Consider the following 21,952-nt stretch of genomic DNA (forward strand, 5'->3'; position numbering starts at 1 on the left):
CAGTTTTAATGAGAAAATATTGGCCATTACAAAAGAAACATTTCAAATTCTGTCAGCTTCTCCCTAAATCAAGCCACACAAGGCACTGTGGACAGGGTCTGTAGTGACTCACACAGTTCTCAGCTTGTGGACATTCAAGTTTGCAGATGGATAAATAAAATTATGTTACACTTCTTTCTGTACTAGCTCACAAGGCAGAAATGTGTATGAACATGTAAGGGAAATAGAAATGGTTTCAAGAGGACTGTCTGAAACTTCCTGCCATGAACTTCTGTGTGATCATCTGTGTGATTTTATATGGGTAGACAATCTGGGGTTCATACGACCACTGACACATCCTGTGCAAATTTGTGAGACTCCAGAAATTATTTTGTGGCTAAAACCAAAAACTTTGAGTACTTTTTTTAATACTTTTCCCATTTTAAAAGGATGCTCTGCTGGGTCCAGCATTCAGCTCTCATTTTCTACCATTCTTGGGCCAAAACTGTACTTTTCTCAGATGGTGCTTTCTCTCTCGTGTCTGTTGAAGAATTTCTCTTCTGTTGACATAATTAACTATTCATTGACATGGAGCCTCTTCCCAAATTCCAGGAGAGCAGCCCTAATCTCTAGATTAACAAAGTCAGGTCCCATACATCTCACAAGCCTTGACACAATGTGAAGCTCCAGCAGGATTAAAGACTACCTGGGCACTGCAGTGATTGGAAATCTCTTCACTGAGGTGGGAGATCTGCTGTCAATCCCCTGCTCTGATGGAGATTTGCTTCTAAAAAGGATGCTGACACCTTTTCCTGGCTTCTCAGAAACCAGTTCTGTTGGATCAGGGATGAATTTAGAGCAGAAACTCCACCACCACATAGTACTTCCATATGCATTTTGGAATACTAACCACAGTCTACTAAATGGACTTGAATATAAATGAACTGTCACTATGGGAGAAAAGTTGAAATCATCTTGGATGTACAGATAATATTGTCTCAACTGTGAACTCTGCTTTAGAATCTCATTTCAGCCTCTACCTAAAAATCTATATGTCAAAAGAAAATATCCTGGGTGCCATCTACAAACTATAACATGACACAAAAAAGCCATATTTCTATATGATAGAGCTACTTCTAATTTTCCCATTAGACCAAATGACACCATAAAGAATATCTGCCAACAACATGATATAAAACCACACCATGCATCATGAAAAATAATTGCAGTTCAATTACTTCTGAATTATAAAACCGTCAGCTAGGTGCAATAAAGAGAAAAGCCTTAGAACATATGATAAACTGCTTAGCATAGATAATTATATATGTTTGAATAAAATCCCCAAAGTAAAACACGTACGGTTTGAAGGAACAGGGTAATCATGCCAAAATAATTCTCATTTATAGTAAAGGTTTGAGGATCAGCAATTTTAAAACCATCTCCCTGAAAAAAAAATATATATCAAAATAAATTAGCACTCATAGAGTGTAAATTCCTCACTCAGAGAGGTCATGCCCAGCAACTGGGCAAGAAACTTTTTTCTTCTCTCATCTTGCTTAGAGTCTACTTTGCCAAAGTATTTAGTGTTGCTGCTCAGCATCACAGGATAGTCGAGGTTGGAATGAACCTCTGGCAATTTTCTACTCTAGCTCACCTGCTCAGAGCAGAGTCACCTGCAGCAGCTGGCTCAGCACTGTCTCCAGTCAGGTCTTTAATATCTTCAGGAGTGAAGATTCCACTTCATCCTCTCTGGGCAACCTCTTTCAGTATTTGACAACCTCACACGTTTTTAATTATTCCTAAACTGAGTTCCCTCTGTTTCATTTTGTGCCCGTTGCCTCTTGTCCTATCAGTGGGCAGCACTGAGGAGAGCCTGTCTCTCTGCCCTCTTTGCACCTTCCCTTCAAGTATTTTTGCACATTAAAAAGAGCCCCCCGAGCCTTCTCTGCTCCAGGCTGAGCAGTGCCAGCTCTCCCAGCCTCTGGGCATGTGAGGGATGCTTCAGTCCCCTCAGCACCCTCGTGGCCCTTCGCTGGACGCACTCCAGTGTCTTCACGTCTTGTGTGTTCTTGTCCTGCTTCAGGTGCCATGGAAAAAGCCATGGAACTCCTGCTTCCTTTCTGTGCTTTTGCCACACTCCCTGCTTAAATAAGAAAGAGAGAGGGGCAAAAAATTACACTGGGGGGAAAGTGGGATTCAGGGAGAAGGCTTTTGCAGGACAAGCAGAGAAAATAAAGGTTATAGCAGAAGATGTCCTGCCTACACTCTCCACCAGGACCTCTTGGGACAGGGATTTAATTCTGTTTCTTGGACTGCTGCATTTCAGCAGAATAAAGAAAATGGCTTTCCCACACTGTTTTTGATTATTACTATAATTCTTAAAATACAGCTTTTCCATAAATTTAAAGTCTCAACTTGGTCTTGCACTTTCACAGACAAAAGTGGCCATGGAAAAAGACATAACATCCCTCCTGCAGCAAGGCAGAAGTGGGTGAGGTTGCCAGTTAACATCTGGCTAAAGTGTTGAAACTTTTGCAAAAATACTTACCAAAGGGAGAATAAAATTATTCAAAGTTGATGTGCTACCATAGTTCCAGAACTTCTCAGAGAATTTCTCATATAATCAGTAATTTTAAGAACTGGTTATTTCATAGATGCCATTTTTCAGCCTTTAAAACGTCCTTTTAAAACATTTGAGAGTTCTTTATAACATATAAAACAATTTTATTTTTAGCAGATTTTCTAACATAACAGATTTCATAAATTGGCTCTCTCAAACTCATGATGACTACATTTCAGTTTCTTAAATGACCTTTTACATGCTTCACAAGCACTTGGGGTTTGCATGTATTAATTCTTCTGATATGTAGTCAGACAAATACTCGGCAGCATTTTTACTGATGCTGATGAAGTTTCTCAGAAGCATCAGATTGGAAATTCTGGGAACTCCAAAAGAAGCACTGCCAAATTCTGTCACAGTTCTCTCTCAAGCCAGAGTTCTCTGAGACTCCAGTGACAGCAGTGCAGAAATCACTGAAATAGTTGTCTGAGGTAACAATTTCAACAAAAGAAATTTAATTATTCACCTGTGAAATTGGAGATGTAGAGAATAGGAATTAACACTTTGTCCAACTTGACACCTAAAGATGAAAAAAAAGGGACCCAAAAAAAAAAGAACAAAAAAATTAATAGAAAAAGACAAAGTTCACCCTAGAAGCTAAATTGTTTTGCTGTTTTGTTTTTAAACTATGAACCTTTTGCTCTGCATTTCTACTGTGTTTTTAAATTGCAGTCCTCAAGTCAGTGGTCATTGAGCCAGCTTCTCAAACCATGCAAGTTAATGGGAATCCTGGTGCTAACCAGAAAGATTTGACCCGTGTAATGTTTTATTTACAAGTGTCAAAATTCTTGTGTTGCACTGTCAGCCTTGTCCATATCAATTATGTTTCCACCCTGGATATTTAGCAGGAGCCACAGCCACTGTTGTGATGATGGGTAACACCTCTCACATGCTCTTTAAAAAAGAGTAAAGCTGAGTTAAATTTACTAAAAAATTAGAGAGACTGACCTTTCTAGAGCACAAACAGAGGTCTAAAGGCACTACTACCTTTTAGCTAGAAGAACTGTTGTGCTGGACACTGAAGTTCTGCCTCTTCAATTTCAGTAAATTACCTCTACAATAAAAACACTGACAATTATCCCTTGTCAGAGAAAATTAGTAGAAAATTTCAATTCCAACCTGAGCAGCTTAATTCACTTGCCTAGTGTTAATGTGTAGGTTCTAGTATGAGAAGAAGCAACCTTTAACCTGGGGTGGCAGGGCACCAAAGAGCAACTCCTTTATTAACAGCCAGACCTCTCGTGGGCTGACACTGCCGTGTGAGAAACAAGTATTTTTATAAACATCTCTCCAAGATGTGGCTGCCACAGATTCAGATCTTTAAAGAACATTTGTTTAAAAAACACACAAAGTCCTTATTGACAGACAGAAGTACTGCCAGAAGGGCTGGATTTTGAAATAGCAGTTATTTTATGTGTCCAGTTTCTAGGAGCTTCATATATATAAAGCTCTACATCTGTTAATGCAAATAATAGAGGTTTTTCATCAGGCTTTATGCAGTTCTATTACCTTGGGTAAGAATAAGCCAGTTGAATGCCAGATACTTCAACTAGAACTCACTAGAAAACATGTCAAGTAAATAGACTGACCACCTATAATTACTGCAGAGGTGATTAAAAAAGTAAATCACTAAAGATCCTATTGTTACATGCAGCTGTACATTCTCTTAGCCCTGCACATGTTAATCATGTACTGATTGCTCTGGGGCTGTCACCACCACACCCTTATTGATCACATGCAAAGGCAATTCAAAACTAATCATGAAAATCACCCAATTCCTGCTTTCTTGGGCATTTATAAGGCTCAGCCAATTGTGCCCTTTTCCCAGCTTGCAACCCCAAATTTGGGTAAATGAAGCCACATGAGGACTAAGAGCCATTCCCAGTTAGGAGCTCTGCTCTCTGTGCTGGTTCCGGGGATGTGATTCACCGTGAGCTGCCGGCACCCATGAGAACAGGTAAACTTGGCACTCTGAAGGAAAACAGAGTATTTTACTTTCAAATATCTATTGGAGCAAGAGTTTATTTGTCCTTATGTTTTCTATCTGATGTTAAAATACAGTTATATTTGCTTAAAGAGAAAGGAAATATTATTTATGAGCAGTTAGAAAAAACATGAAGATGTTCTGTTCATACAACAGAAGATAGGTGCACCTCTGAGGTAAAATACTTTCCTCTGTCCTGTGTTGATTTGAGATTGGCTTCTTTAGGCTTTGGTGAAGAAACCAAGCTGAGTTATACTTCTGACTTCTCTGGTTGGTTTGCTCAAAGGAGGATCATTTTAGCTGTCTTGGATCAGAAAACAGAAGTAGTTCTTGGCATGTTATAAGTCACAGCTGTTTTCATCCCCAATTGAAAGCCTCTGAAAACTATGAGGTTTTTGCTGTCTGAGTTCTTGCTTTAGACTTGAAATGGGTTAAAAATATATTTAATTTTAGGAAACAACCTATTACTACTTAGATTTAAGCTTCAGAGGTTTTAGGCTTTATGTTTGAATCACAGTTGCTTTTTATCTTTTTTTTTTTAGGTAATCTTGGAATTTTATCCATCCTGGGTTATAGTATTGTGCTTCTGATTTGTGATGTAGTAGTTCTCATATCCTAAAGAGATCTGAAGAGGCCAAATTTGAGTAGTTATAAGGACAGATGGAAGCAAACAGCAGAACCCACCTCTCAAAAAATGCCATCAGGAACACTAAGAGCTCTGTTCAGAGAAGCTGACCTGGTGTTCCACTTTCTTGTAACTTGTGCATGCATGCACATTTGCACAAGATAGATGTGGGATGTTTCCATTGGTACGTGGGGGCATTTTGATCAGGTGTTAGTGATCTTAATGAGCTCTACAAAATAGAGACGCTGACCTGGGAAATCAGCAGACTTTGCTGTGGATAAAGTAGCAGGAACATTATCAAGCACTGAGTGTGGCTCTTCCTAATTCCCTTTCAAGGCTGTAATAATAGCTTTTGTTTGATATGAAAAAAAAAAAACATAAAACATTGCCTGTGGCCCTGCCCCTTCTGGTGCATTGTAGCTACAGGGTCGAATCTGCCTTAAGAAATAGTTTTGGGCTAGGCTGTTTTTAGGTTCCTCTTTTTTCTTTTGATAATAAATTCAACTTACTTTATTTTAAAATTTGTTTTTCTAACTTAAACCTAGTAGAATTGCTTGTTTTTATAATTACCTTTATCTGAATTTCAACCAGAAATAGAAAGAAATAACACCATCATTTGATAATGTTAACCTTAAAAAAATCCCTGTCTTTATCTACTTGCTGTTTTTCACTTGCTGCCTAATTAAAGTATTGGATGGTTTTAACCAAATTATTTTCTCAATCTGTTATTTGAATTCTCCTGAAAGTGTTAGCTTTCATGTGTGTTTAAACCTTTATCTTTTACATACAGATTGAGTTTAGCATGCAGTATTGGATTCACATCATTTAATAGGTAATATAATTCTGGGGAAAAATCTCATTCACCCCCAAGTGAACTAATTAAATAAACTACTTAACTTCCTAGTGTTGCTGTATTCAGAAGCCAAAATGTTCATGTAGTTCTTTGATTTTTTTGGGGGTTTTTTTTTTTTTTTTGAAATATTCTTTGATCCTATATGTAATATCTCAAAAGTGACAGGTGCCCTAAGAAATTGTAGTAGCAGAGTGTGGAATTCAAAGCGAGACTCTTACCAGTCTGCTAATGACAGTGGAGGAGCACCTGTAACTCAAGCTGATCTGCTCAAAAAAAAAAAAAAAGACAGGCATGCCTGATGCAGACAGAAGAGACACACAGGAGAAGGGATTTTTGAACCACATGGCTGACAAGGAGCAACGGCCTGGGAGAAGCAGCCGTGCTGGGAAGCTGCCTGAGGCTGAGAAGAAGCTCCACGAGGCTGTCTGCGTGCTGCTGGTGGAGCTGTGCGAGAGGTTCACGTTCTTCGGCATCGTGTGCAACATGATCCTCTTCTGCACCGCCAAGCTGGGCTACCGCAGCCACCAGGCAGCCATGGTCAACATGTGCTTCGTGGGCACCTCCACGCTGACCCCCGTGCTGGCGGGCTGGCTCGCAGAGTACCTGGTGGGGAGGACCAAGCTGGTGTGCATCTGCATGTTCCTGCACTTCCTAGGTGGGTGCCAGCCCGGGGACCGCCTCGTGTTTTACCGCTCCTCTTGTAGAAGCCTGGTGTTTGGCCTCTGTTTTGCCCAGCCTCCTCTAGCAGCTGATCACTCAGCTCCTGCTCTGCAGAGTGCGCTGCGGTGCTCTCACCTTTGCAGCTTTCAGCGAGGCAAAGCAATGTTTGAGTGTGCATCTTGTGTATCTTGTGTAGCTCGTGCACAACCTTGGCTCCTCTGAAGTGGGTCAGCTACTGGCAGCATGGATGCTCGACTCCTAAAGTTGGTCCCTAAGGTAATTAGTGATTGGCACAAATGCCAGGCTTCAGTCAGAGAGAGAATTTAGGAGCTGCTTCCCTGCTGTTAGGAGTAAGGTAATATGTAAAGGTATAAAGGACTTTTCTATTTGGACAAGAGGAAAAGTACTTAAGAACACACCAGTCAAAACAAACTTTGCCTTAAGTAGCCTAATAGCTGCACTGAGGGCCTGCCTGCTGTTGGCACATTCTGAACCTTCCCTGGCTATTATTTTGAAAACTCTTTACAGGAAAAGCACTGCTCAAACAAAATCCACCTGTTCTGTAGCAGATAGGACATCTCCCATGCATTATTTTGGCCTCCTACTGTAGGGCATCTCCCAGCACAACCTGCTGGTTACTCTGTCAAATTAAGCCAAATTGATAGAAATGCTTCTTGCTTGAACCAGTGGTTGAGCAAGTCTGATTTCTGCAATAGCCAGCCACCTTGTAATTTAGACATGCAACAAAGCAACTAAAAAAATAGAGTCATTCCTGAAATGTTCTTGAGCTGATTGCAAAACCATTATTCAAGCAATCTGGAAAAGTGCTTGCTGTTGTGTTCCACTGTTTCTCACCTGATGTTCTAGTTTAAATCTTTCTGCCTCTTGTCCTTTCAGTGCATTTCTTAAAGTAGAAGATTGGAGACACAAACACAATCTGATGCCTTTGGGTATGGCTTTAACTAGAGCATTTCGTCCTTTGGAGATAAATCATTAAACATTCCTGATAAATTAAAGTTTAATGCACAGTCATAGGAATGGCTAATACTGGTGTTATTGAAACACCAATATATTTTAAGCTTAGTGCCCATTAAAACTTGAAAAATCTACAGCTGACTAAATCTGAAAGACTTGCTTTGCAGGCTAGAAGAGGTAAATGCAATTTGTGGCAGTGCTTCTATAGTTAACTTTTCTGAAAATCATATTTTCTATGAAGCTGCTATGGAAAAAAGAATTTTTCCCACAAAAGTTTTGAGAATTTGTGTCTTAAATTATAATTCCTATTACAATTCTGGTATTTTAGAAGATGCAGAAAAAAGCTGCAATCCGCTGTAGGATGTCTTGTGGGTTTTTTGGGTAATTAGTAGTTCAGTTGATAGAAGAACCCAAATCCTGCAGGCCCTTCAGAGGAGGTTTGGTTTCTCAGAGGTCCATAGGGGTATTGCTTTACATAGCAACACCAAAAATGTTTCTGCCTCTCTCTTTACACTTTTCTGTTGTTTATCTTTGATTCTCCATCTGTCTTTTCATACCTGCATAGAACACACCTGCTCTGAAAAATACAAGTCTTGGTTAATCTGGTTCTAATCCCTTTCCAATGCCAATCTTCTTTCCACTCCAGGCACAGCACTGTTACCTGTGGTGTCATTCCCCTTTGAAGACGTTCACATCGACAGACGGCACATTCTCCTCACCCTGCCCAAAAGGGAGCAGAAAATTGTGTTTTACTTCGCACTCCTCACAGCCAGCCTGGGAATAGGAGGCATAAGAGCCATTGTGTGCCCACTGAGTGCCTACAGCCTCGAGGACTGTGGGCCAAAGGAGCTGCTTTCATTTTTCAACTGGTTGGTAATTTAGCGTTGGCTAAATATCTGTCAGGAGCGATAGAGCGTTGCCTTGAAACGCACGGCTGAAATTCAAGGGTTCTGTGGATGGTGGTTTTCAAATTTTGATTTTAACTGCAGAACTTTGAGATATTGGAAGAGTTCCTCAGAGTTAAAACTTTTCCTGACTTTTTCCTTTTGCTAGTAGATGATGATCTATTTTGGCCACCTACAGAAGTGCTCAGTCAGAGTTTTCAGGACTAAGCAATTTGCCCAAATACTCAAAAGACTTGCTAACCCTTTTGCTGTTGGAACAACATACTCCATTTAGTTTTATGCCTTTAACATGGCTATGCCTTTAGGATATTTTGCTGTTGCTCCCTAGCAGTGGCAAAATTCAATTATATGTTGGTATTTACATCAGGGTAAATTTTTAGCAGGGGCAGGCTGCAGTAGGCTGCTGGTTTGCTGGAAATCAGGATTGTGAGTTGTCTCAAACTAAACTCAGTGGTAGGGATCTGCTGTATTATTTCAGATTTGCTGCTGCCAAGTTCTGGCATCTGATAAACCACTGAGCATTTTTATTTTGTTGTTTTTTTATTATTATTTAGGAATTATTGTTCTTAAAATGGTTCTTAAAAATCAGGGTTTGGATTTATTCTTTTTTATATGAATCATTTCTTTCTCCATGCATTAGGGAGGTATTTTTTGATGATTGGGTTACCCTTATTTTCCCTTTCTGTAGCCCTATAAGGGAGTGCTATATTTTCTGGTTAAACCATGCAGTGGGACTCCCCTTATTCCTACTTCAAGGCAGGGTGAAAGAAAGCCCTAAACTGCCCCCTTCTTTCTCCTTTACATGCATGGTTATTAAAATAAAAACTGAGCACATTTGCATATTAACAATGGAATGCTCAAGAATCAATGAAGATCTTGGTGAATCAGATCTCCCCTCCTTTGGGGATGGCTTTCCTGGCTATTCTTTTTTCCTCCAATTATGTTAATATCAAGGAGTTTTGAATTAAATGCAAACTTCAGTGAATAAAGTAGCTTTGCCAAAGGTGGATGAGACTGTTTAGTTCCTTAGAGCAGATTCTGCCTCCTTGACCTGCCCACAGGAGAGAAAAGGAAAAAAAAAACCTTCCTTTTTACTCTATTCTGAGTTTTAATCCTTAATTAGCAACATCATTTTGATTAAATAAGACTCTGGGGGATTAAGACTGGAGAGCAATCAGTTGTTCTGAAGGATAGCTCTGGAGAGTTTATTGTACTGTGGTCTTAGTCATTCAGAGTTGTGTTTAATCAAAGTGACATTTGTCAGTGTTGATTACAAAGGAGATATAATACGAATAAAAAGTTCTTTGGGGGAATCCAAATGGGTCAGTTCTTGGAACTATGGAAATATCAAGAAAGGCACATGTACCATTCAAAAAAATTTCATTTTTACACTGGCACCCAAGGAGGGGCTTTGGAATGCCATCTCAAAATTTAGAAAAATGGGGGGTTCATTCTAAGCATTTTTAATCTCATTCAACCCCTCAGAATAGAATCACTTTTTCTTGGTAGCCTGTTCTCTCTTGGTGGGTGTTTGTCATGGGACTGAACTTTAAAATTGTAGAAAATGGGATAGCATACTCTTGATGGGTTTGAGTCTGGTCTTAGCCAAGTTCTGTTTAAACAATTCAAATTATTGGGTTAAAAGTCCTGGTAATTACCTGTTTTCTAATTCAATCCTTCAAGAAGATTGCTTGGCACGTGTTATAGCTTGGTTCTAAGCTGCAATATGTACTATGGCTCTGACCTTATAAATAAATAGACTATGCCAATCCTAAGTGAAGAAGAGCCTTGGATTCTGTTGGATTAAACTTTTCTAGGGCCTTCTGCATTTCCAGGTTTAAGGTTATGGTCTGGTACTGTTTTACAGCAGGAGAAATACCTTCTGTCTGTGGGGGCAGAGAATGAGAGCAAAGGGTACAGTGAGAATGGGCAGAGCTGTGTCTTGTCTTACAGATTTGTAAAAAAACTGCAGAGAATGTGGGACCAATGGCATTTTCCACCCTCGCTCTCTCTGTTTTGTTTCCATTTATTGCAGATCAATTTCTGCCATTTTCCTCAATACCCTTTACTTTGACTCTTTAAAAACTTTTTCTACTTCTTTGGGATTTTTTCCCCCCACTTGGTTTTTGCGGAGAACTCCATAGTGATTTGGAGAAAACAGAACTCCTCCTACAAAGACATATAAACATAAACAATACTTTTCAATAAGAATCACCTGGATGTTATTTCTTTAAAGTTTTTGCCACAAATGCATTTCTGCAAAATGTTTTAAGAAGAGTATTAGGCTTATGTGGGCTTGTAGCATTTGAGTTTGTATCTGGACTGCATTCTTGAAATGATCCCCTCAAGCTGGCTTTTGGCTCTCATGGTGAAGAGGCCTCAGAGTGCTGAAGTTTCAGGAAGGAGTTCTTCCCTGCAAAACTAGACAGAATATTCAGCTTGATGTATCTAACTAATCTGCCATGCCCTGATGTGAGCTCTGAGACCCTTTATGTAATAAAGGCCTGAATGCTGTTCTGCTGCTGTCAGTACAATGTGATCACACCCAAAAATTCTGGTAGGGGTGTTGAGGTTAGTTCATCTTTCTTGTTTTGGCCATAGGGATTGCTAAACACATTGGTTGGGGTTTTTCCTTCTCAATTTTGTAAAAGGACAGGAATTTTACATTTCAGTTGGAAGGTGCATTGCTATGCAGCAGTGAAAAATGAAAGTGCTCTGCTGTTTTTCCTGCTCTTCAGGGTTTTCTTTGGATGCTCCTATTTCCAGTCAAACACTCATAGAGCCATGAAAAATGTCAGGACTTTGGGTAGCTCAAGCACACTTCTTTAGAAAGTTTGGAAGACAGCCACTGAAGCTTCTAACTTAATAATTGTCAGTTAAGGACTGATTCAAAACTTTTACACAAGTTCTAGCCAAATGAGGCATGTAATTATATTTTTCTTAAAAGCTTTAGTTGAATGGGTCAATATTTTTATGTACAAAATCCCTCCAACTGTATCATCATCAAGTAACATAGTTCCAAATCTTTTGTCACTGAGGAGATAATTCTGGATTCATTAGCCCAAATACTCAAGGTCAAACAGCATGCATGATGCAGAAGTGGCACTGAACAAGAAAATGAGCTTTTCTTCTTCCAATAATATGTATTAAGCTTTATAATTGTGTATTTCACCTTTAAATGAAGCCATTCTGCTATGGCTCCAGCAAAGGCAGAGGAATCTCTTCTTGCAGTTGCTTCCAGACTGTAATCTTTGACACACTGGGACAGCACTCCTCGATAATTGTGCTCTTTTCAGGGGTTCCAAACTGCAGTAGGCCTGCCACTAGTGGTATGCCATCTGCTTCCAGGAGTGTCTGATTTATGCTTTGGATGTCTTCTGTGATTAGGAGGGGCTCAGTACTTACTTGGGAAGCACCTCTACTACAAATTACGGTCTCAGAAAATTATGTTTGGGAAACTCCTTATCAAGATATTCCAGAAGCCAACAAAAATTCAAGCTGAGCCTTGCAACCAATAACTGATAAATCAAATTTTAATATTTCTTACATCTTTTTAACATTTAAAATTTCCTAACCAAAGGCTGGTGGCATTAAGACATTTCTCTTAATCTTGAAGCATATGATTGGATGATATTTCATACACAAAACTTGTTACCAGATATTAAATGTGTAAATGGTAAATGTTGATGTATCTAATTAATGTCACCCACAAGAATATTTCCCGTACCAGACTGATAATTTGTTCAGCTCTGCTGCCTTAGGACACTTACTTTAATCATATACCTCTTGGAGCTGAGACATTTGAGTGAAAATCTGTTTTAATTGCTGTGCTAATGTGTGCATGGTACTGATGCTGTCCATGATTACTATACTTAACCATGCCTTTAATTGGCTGTTTTAATCTTCTGTAAAGGCTTTTCTATTACTCAGCCTCTCCACTTTTCTCTCTCTTGTCTCTGTGTTCCAGGTTTCATTGGCTGGTTAACTTGAATTCAGCAGTGGTCTTTGTCAGCATTTCTTACATCCAGCAGTCCGTGGCCAGGAACCTTGGCTTTCTTATCCCCTTTGTGTCTGGGCTTATGGCTATGATCACAATTCACATGGTTCGGGGTGAAATGATTTACAAACCCAAAACAGGTAAGAGGCAGCTCGGTCTTAGGAAGCATCTTTAGAGATTACTTTCACAGAAGAAATTGATTTGCATATCTAAACTATTTCTTCTACAACTCTGCCCTGTTTGGTGGTAGATCCTTGGGATTTAGCCCTCCAAAATCTGCATGTGAGAAATTCAATCTGTGCTCTGGAGATTCCGGGTAGGCTGCAAAAGTGGGAAGCAGTCTCTGGTAAACTCATGTTTGTTTTCAGTTGTGTCAGGGCATGTGTCACAGCCTTTGCCTGTGCAGGAAGAGGTGCAATATGCCTGCTGCTGGTGGAATTGATCTTGCCACGTTTCATTCAGCCTTTTGTCTGCCTGACCCCTCAGAGTGCAAAGGAAAGGAGATGGCCTTGACCATCTTGGAGACCAGGTCAGATGAGCCAGGACACAGCTGTGCCGCTGCTTTACTGACTCTCTGCTGGCCTTGTCGTGGGGCACTCAGTGCATCTTCTGATTTCAAACCTGACTGGGTTCAACACAATACTGCTTCTTATTCCCTTTTTGTCAATGTCCAATCTCCAGTGTAGGACAAAGCAAAATAACGTTTCTCTAACTTAAAATTAGAGAATTACAGGCTCTGCCAGTAATTCTCATTACAGGCTCTGCCAATGAATTAAGCTAATAACAAATTTCCTGTTAACTTTTATTTACTTTTGAAACTAACTATGCTTTGAGAGGAGCTCCAGCTCCCACTTGTTTTGAGGTTGGCTTCTTAGTCAATTCACTCTGGAATTCTGCACTTTCTTTTTTTTTATTTTAGTCTTCAGACTTGCTCTTAAAATAATCTAGGTCTGAAACTTAAACATCACTTGCAATGAGAAGTGAGAATAGTTGCCAAGTACAGTCTTACAGAACAATAAAAACTCTACCAACTCTCTATTTTGAGGTTTTGATATGCTATTTGAGATTTTATTTTATAGTGACAACATTCTGCCGGTTAATTCCACACAGCCAGGGAGTTTTAAATATTGGTTTATCTAATAAAATGCCCTTACTTCCTACTTTAAAGCAAGTGCTTCCAGTGGCCAATGGATGTTTCTAGAAAATTATTTCCACATCAGAGATAGTAGGGAGACATTTTCATTCTGCAATCTTTGTTCATTTTTGGTTTTGGAAAGTATTTATTTATAGATACTCAACCTATTGGAGTGCTTCAGCACTCAGAAAAACTTAGAAGTGCCACAACCCCGCTTTGTATGGATGGCAGTTTGCCAAAGGTAAATGAACCTGCATACCCAAGCCTCAAGCTAACAGTTTTGTGCTCATTCTTCTTCTATTTCATCTGAGAAACAAGTTGGCAATTCCTGAACCCAGTAACCAGTCAATAAGTTTTAATATGCCAAGTAATACACTGGAAACTCCTCTTTTGTCCTGCATGCTACTTGGAAGACCTGAGATGATAATTCTGGCCTTGAAATTCATCCATGAAAATTCTCTTATGTGTTCAACTGTTTTTTAAACTCCTTTTCCTTCTCACTTCACTACTGCCCTTCCCTTGCTACCAGACTTCAGCAGCATTCAATAGACACTCAATAAATGGAATCAAAGTATTAATTTCATTTGTTTTTTTACCTGCTCAACCAGAGAAACACATAAATAACTGGTAATAAAAGGAACTCTTCTCCATGGCTGTTGGACAGGATTGCTTCTGTAACAATTGGGTTGTGAACCAACTAGGTTCAAAAGAGATTTTTTTAAAAACAAATCCAGAGTTATTACCTTTCCCCTCCCTAAAAAGCCATGAAGATGAATGCACCAGCTTGTACTTTACTTCCCAAAGTGTTTTGTCTTGGCTGGTGTTTATCATGACAGTAGGCAAAAACATACCAATGCCTAACATCTCTGATTGCTTGCAGACAGTTCCCTGCTGACAACTTTTGGGGTGATTTTTAGTGCCCTGAAAACGTGCTGTGCGCGCTACCGCTACCTCAGCACAGCCGTGGCCAACTGGCTGGACCACGCCAAGGAAAACCACGGCGGTCACTACAGTGAGACTCAGGTGGAGGGCACAAAGTCACTGGCCAGACTCTTCCCCTTGTTCACTTTCCAGATCCTCTACAGGGCATGCATTATGCAGGTGGGTACACAGCTTTTAAACAAAGATCTTGAAATAGGCTCTGACACGTGTTTAGCACCATCTCTCTAGGTGAGCTTTTTCTAACTGTTGCTTTGCCAGCTGAGCAGCCTTGCCAAGAAGCTCTACTTGCCTAAGAATATACCTTGCTGTGGCCTCTGATCACCTCAAATAATGAGAATTGACTTGGTCAAGACTCACTAAGAAGCTTGTGTGAGTGCTTGCTGCTTCTTTCTTGCAACCTTTTTCCTGGTTGAACCATCTCGTGTGGGAGTCCTGTTCTCCTCGTGATGCCGTGTCGCAGTTGCCAACACTGAGACTCGGGCTCGGCGTTATTGAAAAAATGCAATTTTCCAATTTCCTAAGTGTTCCCTCGCTTTTGTGGGGAGGTAGCAAATCCTTATTTGCTGTTTTGGTTGCATATTTCTCCTACTGCTTTGACAGGCTTGTGTGGCTGCTGTAGCTGCAGTGGCAGTGGGTGTGTTTCCAGTCCTTTCACAGCCCCTCTGTCAGGCTGTCCTGAGCAGGGGTGTGTGATATAAATGTCAGTGTGTCCAGAAGCTCCTTAAGCTGACACAATCCCTTCAGATTCCTTTCTGTCTGGATGATCCCGGAGCTGGAGGCAACTGGAATGATGAGTTTATGAGCTGGCTCAGAAATTCATTTGTACTTATTGGTGTTAAAATGCTGCTTAAGGAAAGTCTTACAAATACATGGCTGTCCTAGGTTGTTCCATCCATCAGACTCATTCTTTCTCCTCTTAAAAAAAATTCAAAACCAACAAACACATTTACATGACCAAGGTCATGCATTAGTGACCACATGAAAATTAGAGAGATAGTATCATTTATCAAGTTGATTATAAAGTATTTATCTAGAAAAAACAGATGTCTTTCCACTGCTGAAAGAAGTTAATCCTTTGGCAGGATTTCCAAGAAGTTCAAGGCTTTTTCTCAAACTCAGAGATAGAACAGTATCTTTTCTGTAAAGATTAATAGTATTTTCTTCATATTATTAAGTTAACAGCTTTCAGTGCCTGTGACTCATGTTGATGATGTTTTAATTCCTATTAAGAAGTCAATTCTTATTTGCAGTAGGCATTGGAAAAAAGGAACCAACAAAATTTGACTCAGTTCTGAACACACATAGTTCTGTTACTATTTATTTTCCCTTTAACAATTGATATTTCCTTTTGGAGGTGGAATGTAGGTGAAAAATGCTTTTAAGAGCTGGTATTTGAGTAATTCTTGAGCATTGACTGGACTCAAAGTGGGTAGGGTTGACTGTAACCATTAGTGAGAAACCCTACATGAGCTCAGTTAACACATTGACACATTGATTTTTGGACAGCTATAAAGCAGCAATATTCTACCTGGGCTGGAAATCACTGATCATACTGAAGAGTGTTCAGGATGCTGCAGGAATCCAGAGCTCAGTAAAAACAGAGAAAGAACAAAGAAACCAGTTCTAGATTGAGTTCTGTCATGACTGTACTCTGGGAATTGCTCAAGTTGGATTTTCCCAGTCTGTAAAATACAGTGAATTTATGGCTCCCTGCTGCACATGAAATTAGTTAATCAAGCTTCCTCAAAAAAAAAAAATCCCTGACAAACAAACAAAAAACTCCACTGAAAAATCTGTAAATCTGTTGGTAGAAGCCATCAGGATTTTGATTTTACACTTTTTTATAAACTCAACAGCTCTTCTTTATAGCCTCACGCAAGCAGGAGGAATTATTTGCCTTTGTAGTGAGAGAGTCTTACAAAAATACTCAATTGTGTACCCTCTTGACTGCCACTGGGAGGTTCCTCATCTGCTTGTTTTTGCTTTGGCTTTCAGTTCCCCCAGGTAAAAGGAAATCCTCTGTAGGTGCCCTGACTGTGAGCTGCATTAAGCTGGTTCTAAGGCTGTACCCAAATCTTCATTCCCTGTAGCTTTTAAAGTGCTACGAGCTTGAGCACACAATCATAAGTCCAAAATCACTCTGTGCCTTGCAATTCTAAAATCAAATCACGCTGCATTTTGCTATTTCAAGATTCTGATCAGTTAAACACTGTCTGGGTGAAGTGACTGAAGTTTGTGGTGGAATTATTTAGTATACTGGCTGATGGCTCTAATTAGGGGTGGTCAAATAAACTTTTAGACTGTTGCTTAATTTGTTAAATGTAGGAGAAAATCTTATAAAAGGGAAATGTTATGTTCTGGCAGAGAACAATCTTGTCATTATCTGAAAGGCTTTCTTCATGAATGCTCATTCCTTTTTTGCCAGCAGGTATTTGGTTTAATGTGACTTCTTCAGAAGGAAAAACTTGGAGAGGTTTCCAAATATAGTGAAAATCTTATCCATGGATTGTGGTTTTATCCTTCAATACAGATTCCTTCAGGCTATTATCTCCAAACCATGAATTCCAACTTGCACTTCAGTGGATTTGTCTTGCCAGTTGCAGCAATGAATGTGATAAGCATCGTGCCCCTACTGATTCTGGTTCCTGTTTTGGAGTGCATTAACTCCTGTCTCTTTAGCTCCAAGGACACTGGACATTCTCCAACAATTTACATTGGTATGTAAAAAATGCACGTGTTTATACAGCTTTAATAAGTTTTCTGTTTTTGAAAGAGAAATTTCAGTGTGATGGATGATCCTAGACAATTATATCTGACTATAAATGTTAACATGGATTTGTTTTGGGATAATGCTCAGAAGTAAATATCTTTCAAAGGAATTACTGAAAAAAGTCCTGAAAACACTTAGTAGATAGTAAGAAAAAAAAGCGTAGGTTATGTGTAGGACAGACTCCTCTAAAAAATAAAGATTTTGGGGCACACTCACAAATAACTATGGGTCATCCTATGGAATTGGTATTGGAGAGAAGCAGTATTAACTATTTATGCCTGAGAATTACTTTGGCTTGGTTATCTTCTATATGTTTCTTTATCCATTAGCTTTTGGAAAGTTAATTTACAATCAGAGTCTTTTTTAGAAAATAAGAAGGCCTTCGGTTAGTTGCTCTCTGATGCTGGAGAAATGTGTTGCCCAAAACAATGAGTTTGGATTCAGACAACTCAGTTAGGAATCAAGGCTTTGTTTTTCTGTGTTTTTTAGGCTGTAAGTGCATTATTGTTAGGACTGCAGCTCATAAGAGGGAAATTATATTACCAATTAGAACAGTTTCTTCCAGACTCTGCGTCATAAATGAAATAAAAGAATCTAGGCTAACTCTGTATGTGCAACAGGCTTTGCTTCAGAATGGATGAGCAAAAGAAAATGTGCAGAATACTATGCAGAACAAATGGGTGTGCATCACTGGCTGCTGTTCCCATTGAACAGGCTGAATAGTTCACAGGTGGAGGTTACTTGGAAAGGTACAGCCTTCCTCCCCAGCACTATTTTCATTAGAATTAGTTTTCATTTGAATGTCTAATATGAGGTAAATGTTCAAGTGTTTAGTATTTTCATTATTAAAATCCTTGTTATACCCCCAGTCACAGCAAGACGGGCTCTCCAAAGGTGAAGTGTTACCTCTTTCTCACAGAAGTGGTGAAAGGAAGTGTTCCCTGTTGTAGATTGACACTCATTCCAGAGAAATTCGTAGCCTAGAAGCAATGGTAACTTTAATAATAATAGTTGGGCTACCTTCTCTTGACACCGATGTGGTTTCTTTTTTTTATTTAATTGCCCCCCAATCTCTTATGTACTAGGATCTGAAGGGATCTGCTGCAACACTCTTCAGATGTCAGCTGCATGTAGGACCAGCAGTAAAGCAGCTTCCAGTCTGTATTCACTTAAAACACTTAAAACATTTCCCTTTCATAGATACGCTCATTAAACTTCCTCCATTTTTTGTCTTCCAGTCTGCATTGCAAACCTCAGATGAAAATATTTATAAACCACTATTTTCTCAGTGTGCTGCTATTAATTCAGTGCCCCATGGCAGGCAGCACAGTGAGTACTGACACACACAGAGGTATTAATCTGACTAAATTAGCCTAATTAAGAGTGTTATTAAGTTTTATACAAACCAGAAGCATATAACACAGCAGGTTGCAATTAGCCTAGTTTTTAAAATAACATCTGCATTAAAACACAAAAAGCACATTCAGATAATCATTTTCCTTTAAACCGTGGAAATTTCAAGTTAGTATTAATGTTCTATCCTGTTATGTTGAACAGCAGTAGAATATATGCAGTGGTTTGTTCTTAATAGGTTCATTTATCAAAACAGCCTCCTGTTAGGGGTGATAAACTACCCGAGGCATAAAAATACCTGTGAGTACAGGCAATGGCTCTAGGTATCCAAGTAGATGACTGCACCTGCAAGTATGGTAGACCTCTAAGTGCCAATATTTTTGCCAACAGTTAATTAGGTTCTCAATTATTTTCAGCAACAAAATTGGAAGTATAAATAAGCAGTTGGTGTTAAGCCAGCCTATAACTATATTTTAATTCAACTCTTGTAAGAAGAAGAAATTTAAATAGTTTTCTGGAAATTTTCAGCATGTGAAGAATAGCAGTTTTCAAGGGTGAACCACACAGACAACTGAAATACCTGGTTGCTCTGGGTTAAGGGTCTACATAAAAACTGTAATCTGTTACTCTCTCCATAGTCGTTGCTTTATTCATAAAGGTCCAATATAACCTTAGTCTCTAGACAATATAAAGAACCTTGTCCCAGAGTCACCCCTAAATATTACTAAAACAGCTGGTTTTCCTGTAAAACCAAAGCCTCAGACAGTCATTCCAAGCCTCTCATTTTAAAGAGCACTGAAGGGAGAAGAGTAAAGATGAAAACTGTATCTCCAAGGCTCTTGGTTTCTTCCTTTGCCACAAAAAGTCTTGAAAAAAAGCTGAAATTTTTGGGCAACCCGAGGTTCCTTTTTCTGAAATGTTTTGGCTTTTAGCAAAGGAAAATGCTTCAAGTTTGTTGCACTGTTAGGACTACTGAACTGCTGGAGGTTTCTTCAGTACCAACATAATTTTTCACTAGGAGAACTCTTTTGGATGACTACAAGAATTTCCTTGAGGGCTTCATACCTGGCTTTGATCAGTTGCATTGGCCAGAAAACACTGTTGAATTCCCTCCCGTTGTCAATTTTCAAGCAATAATTCATTGATATTCTCATTAAGCACTAAAGGAGCCTAAACAGCTTCCAAGGCTCAGGTTAGGCAGTGGGGGTAGGATATTTAAAGCCCTGAACATACAGGAAAAGTGTGCTGGAAGAAGGGTGGGAGAGTCTGGTGCTGAGGAAGAAACACAGAGGCCTGCAAAAGCACAGCCAGGCTATGGCCACTTAGCTATTTGATTTTTTTGTTTGGTTTTTTTTTTCATCTCTGCTGAAAACCAGTGACACTAAAAAAGACAAAGTGCATATATGTTATAAATATAATATGAAACTGCTGTGTCCAATCTAACCTGTGTAGCAATTGCCAGCCATGAAGGCTTGGTAAGAAAAACAGAGTCTAAGCATTTGAGCCAAAACTGTCAAAAGCAACCAAATTCTCCTCACATTATAGTTTAAAAATACTGGCAAAGCAGAAATTTAGTCAAGATCAATAGGAGCTCAAACCACAAGAAGTATAGATAATTCAGGTTCAGAGACTTGGAAACCTTGCTTTCTTTGTGTTTTTCTTTTCTGAGAGGATACAACCATTTCATACTGCCAAGATAAAGAAATACAAAATAATGTATTTTAATAGTATCCTCTATGCAGTGGGTGAAGTGTGGGGTAGTTTTAATACATCTGAGTTTTGGAAGAATTTCCTGCTGCCTGTTGGTTTTGTTCCTACCCTTTCTCTTGCATTATCTGGAAGGACATTTGCCTCTTCTTTATTTTCTCCTTCCTTTTTTCCCCTCAATATTCAAAAAAAAAAAAAACAAAAGTTCTTCTTTGTGACTTTGGTCTTCAGAAAAGTTTTTCCTCTCTCATTTGTTCTGACCTCTGAAATTGTCCTTTTGCCATTTATACATAGCAAGCACTCTTTATTTGTGTTGAGGTGTCCAGAAAAAATGATTTGGGGTGGGGGTAGGAAGCTTCTTTTTCATTTCTTAGGCGTTTGCTGCACTCCAAACACAGGATGGTCCTGCAGGTTTGGCCTTGGTGAATGCCCTGTGCTCTTCACCCAGTTGTAGGTCACTTATCTGCTGCTCTTTCCGTGACGGCTGCTGGTGTCTCCGAAATCCACCGCAAGCACTTCCCTCAGGTGGAGCAGATGCTCTCCGAGGAGCTGCTCCTGGTCTCCTCCATGCCTTGCTTCCACTTGGCTCCTCAGTACATCCTGCTTGGAGTGGCTGAAGCCTTGGCAACTCCCTCCTGTAAGTAAAATCAAATAGGCTAAAGGAAGGGTGTCCTGATTCTCAGAGAACTATATCAGCTTCCTAAAAATAATTACTGTCATCTGATACTTTATCCCTGGCTCTCTTCCACGGGCTTAATGAGCAGATCTGGGCTTTACCTGCTTCAGAGAAGCATAGTTTGTCTTGCTGGCTGTAAGTCAGGATGAGCAGCGGTGTTCCAGATCAAGGGGAAGGGAGCAGAGCCCAGTCAGGTCCCTGGGGGACACAGTCCCCTGCTTGGTCTTGAAGCTGAACGTGCTTCAGCCAGGGGCTGGACTGGATGAGCTCCTGAGGCCCTTCTGACCTGAGCTCTCCTGTGATGATTTTATTGAGATGGAATAAAAACACATGTGAGAGCTGAGCTGTGGTTATGCTCTGGGGCCACCTTAAAGGCCACAGGCAGAGCAAGGTGAAGCAATTTTGATTTTTGGGCCCAGCTAATGGAATTACTGCATGTTTTTCACTGGCACAGAGCATATGTGGGCAGGTAAAAGGGACAGGTTAACCTGGAGAAGGGTGTAGGCAGCTGCCAGGTTTTTGTTAGTGCTCCAATCGGGAGTCATGAGAAGGTGCCTCCCCAGACCATCATGTCTTAGCTTGTGACATGGAGCCAGAGATAAACACTCCTGTTTTTCAGAGCTCAGCTTGTGCCTGCCATCCACACATTATGTAGTCATACTCTTGACTGTGTGTCTGAACCTTTTCTTCTTTCCATAATTTACTTTTCTGTGTCTACACTGACATTTTTGACGCTTATTTTCTTCTGAGGAGCATGCAGAGTGCTTACCA

General features: G+C 39.7%; 1 protein-coding gene and 1 long non-coding RNA gene across 6 annotated transcripts in view; one reads left to right on the forward strand and one right to left on the reverse strand.

The window, feature by feature from the left end:
- Positions 1–3,178: 3,178 nt before the first annotated feature.
- On the reverse strand, positions 3,179–4,362 carry LOC137474882 (uncharacterized). Its single transcript, XR_010999543.1, has 2 exons — positions 4,109–4,362; positions 3,179–3,653 (listed from the first exon to the last, which is right to left on the reverse strand). It is a non-coding gene; the product is annotated as an uncharacterized lncRNA (long non-coding RNA).
- Positions 4,363–4,399: 37 nt separating this feature from the next.
- SLC15A5 (solute carrier family 15 member 5) overlaps positions 4,400–21,952 on the forward strand; it is a 31,343-nt gene continuing 13,790 nt past the window's right edge. For 2 of the 5 annotated variants that reach the window (XM_068191925.1, XM_068191927.1), the window contains exons 1-7: positions 4,400–4,556; positions 6,221–6,716; positions 8,343–8,565; positions 12,569–12,738; positions 14,614–14,834; positions 17,206–17,392; positions 20,954–21,142. In XM_068191925.1, the coding sequence (XP_068048026.1) occupies positions 6,353–6,716; positions 8,343–8,565; positions 12,569–12,738; positions 14,614–14,834; positions 17,206–17,392; positions 20,954–21,142 (1,354 nt within the window). In that variant the 5' untranslated portion in view covers positions 4,400–4,556; positions 6,221–6,352. The remainder of the gene's footprint in view (positions 4,557–6,220; positions 6,717–8,342; positions 8,566–12,568; positions 12,739–14,613; positions 14,835–17,205; positions 17,393–20,953; positions 21,143–21,952) is intronic. The other 3 variants (XM_068191928.1, XM_068191929.1, XM_068191926.1) reach the window with 2 other exon arrangements.

This window comes from Anomalospiza imberbis, chromosome 5, assembly GCF_031753505.1.
Source record: "Anomalospiza imberbis isolate Cuckoo-Finch-1a 21T00152 chromosome 5, ASM3175350v1, whole genome shotgun sequence".
Lineage (NCBI taxonomy): Eukaryota > Metazoa > Chordata > Aves > Passeriformes > Viduidae > Anomalospiza > Anomalospiza imberbis.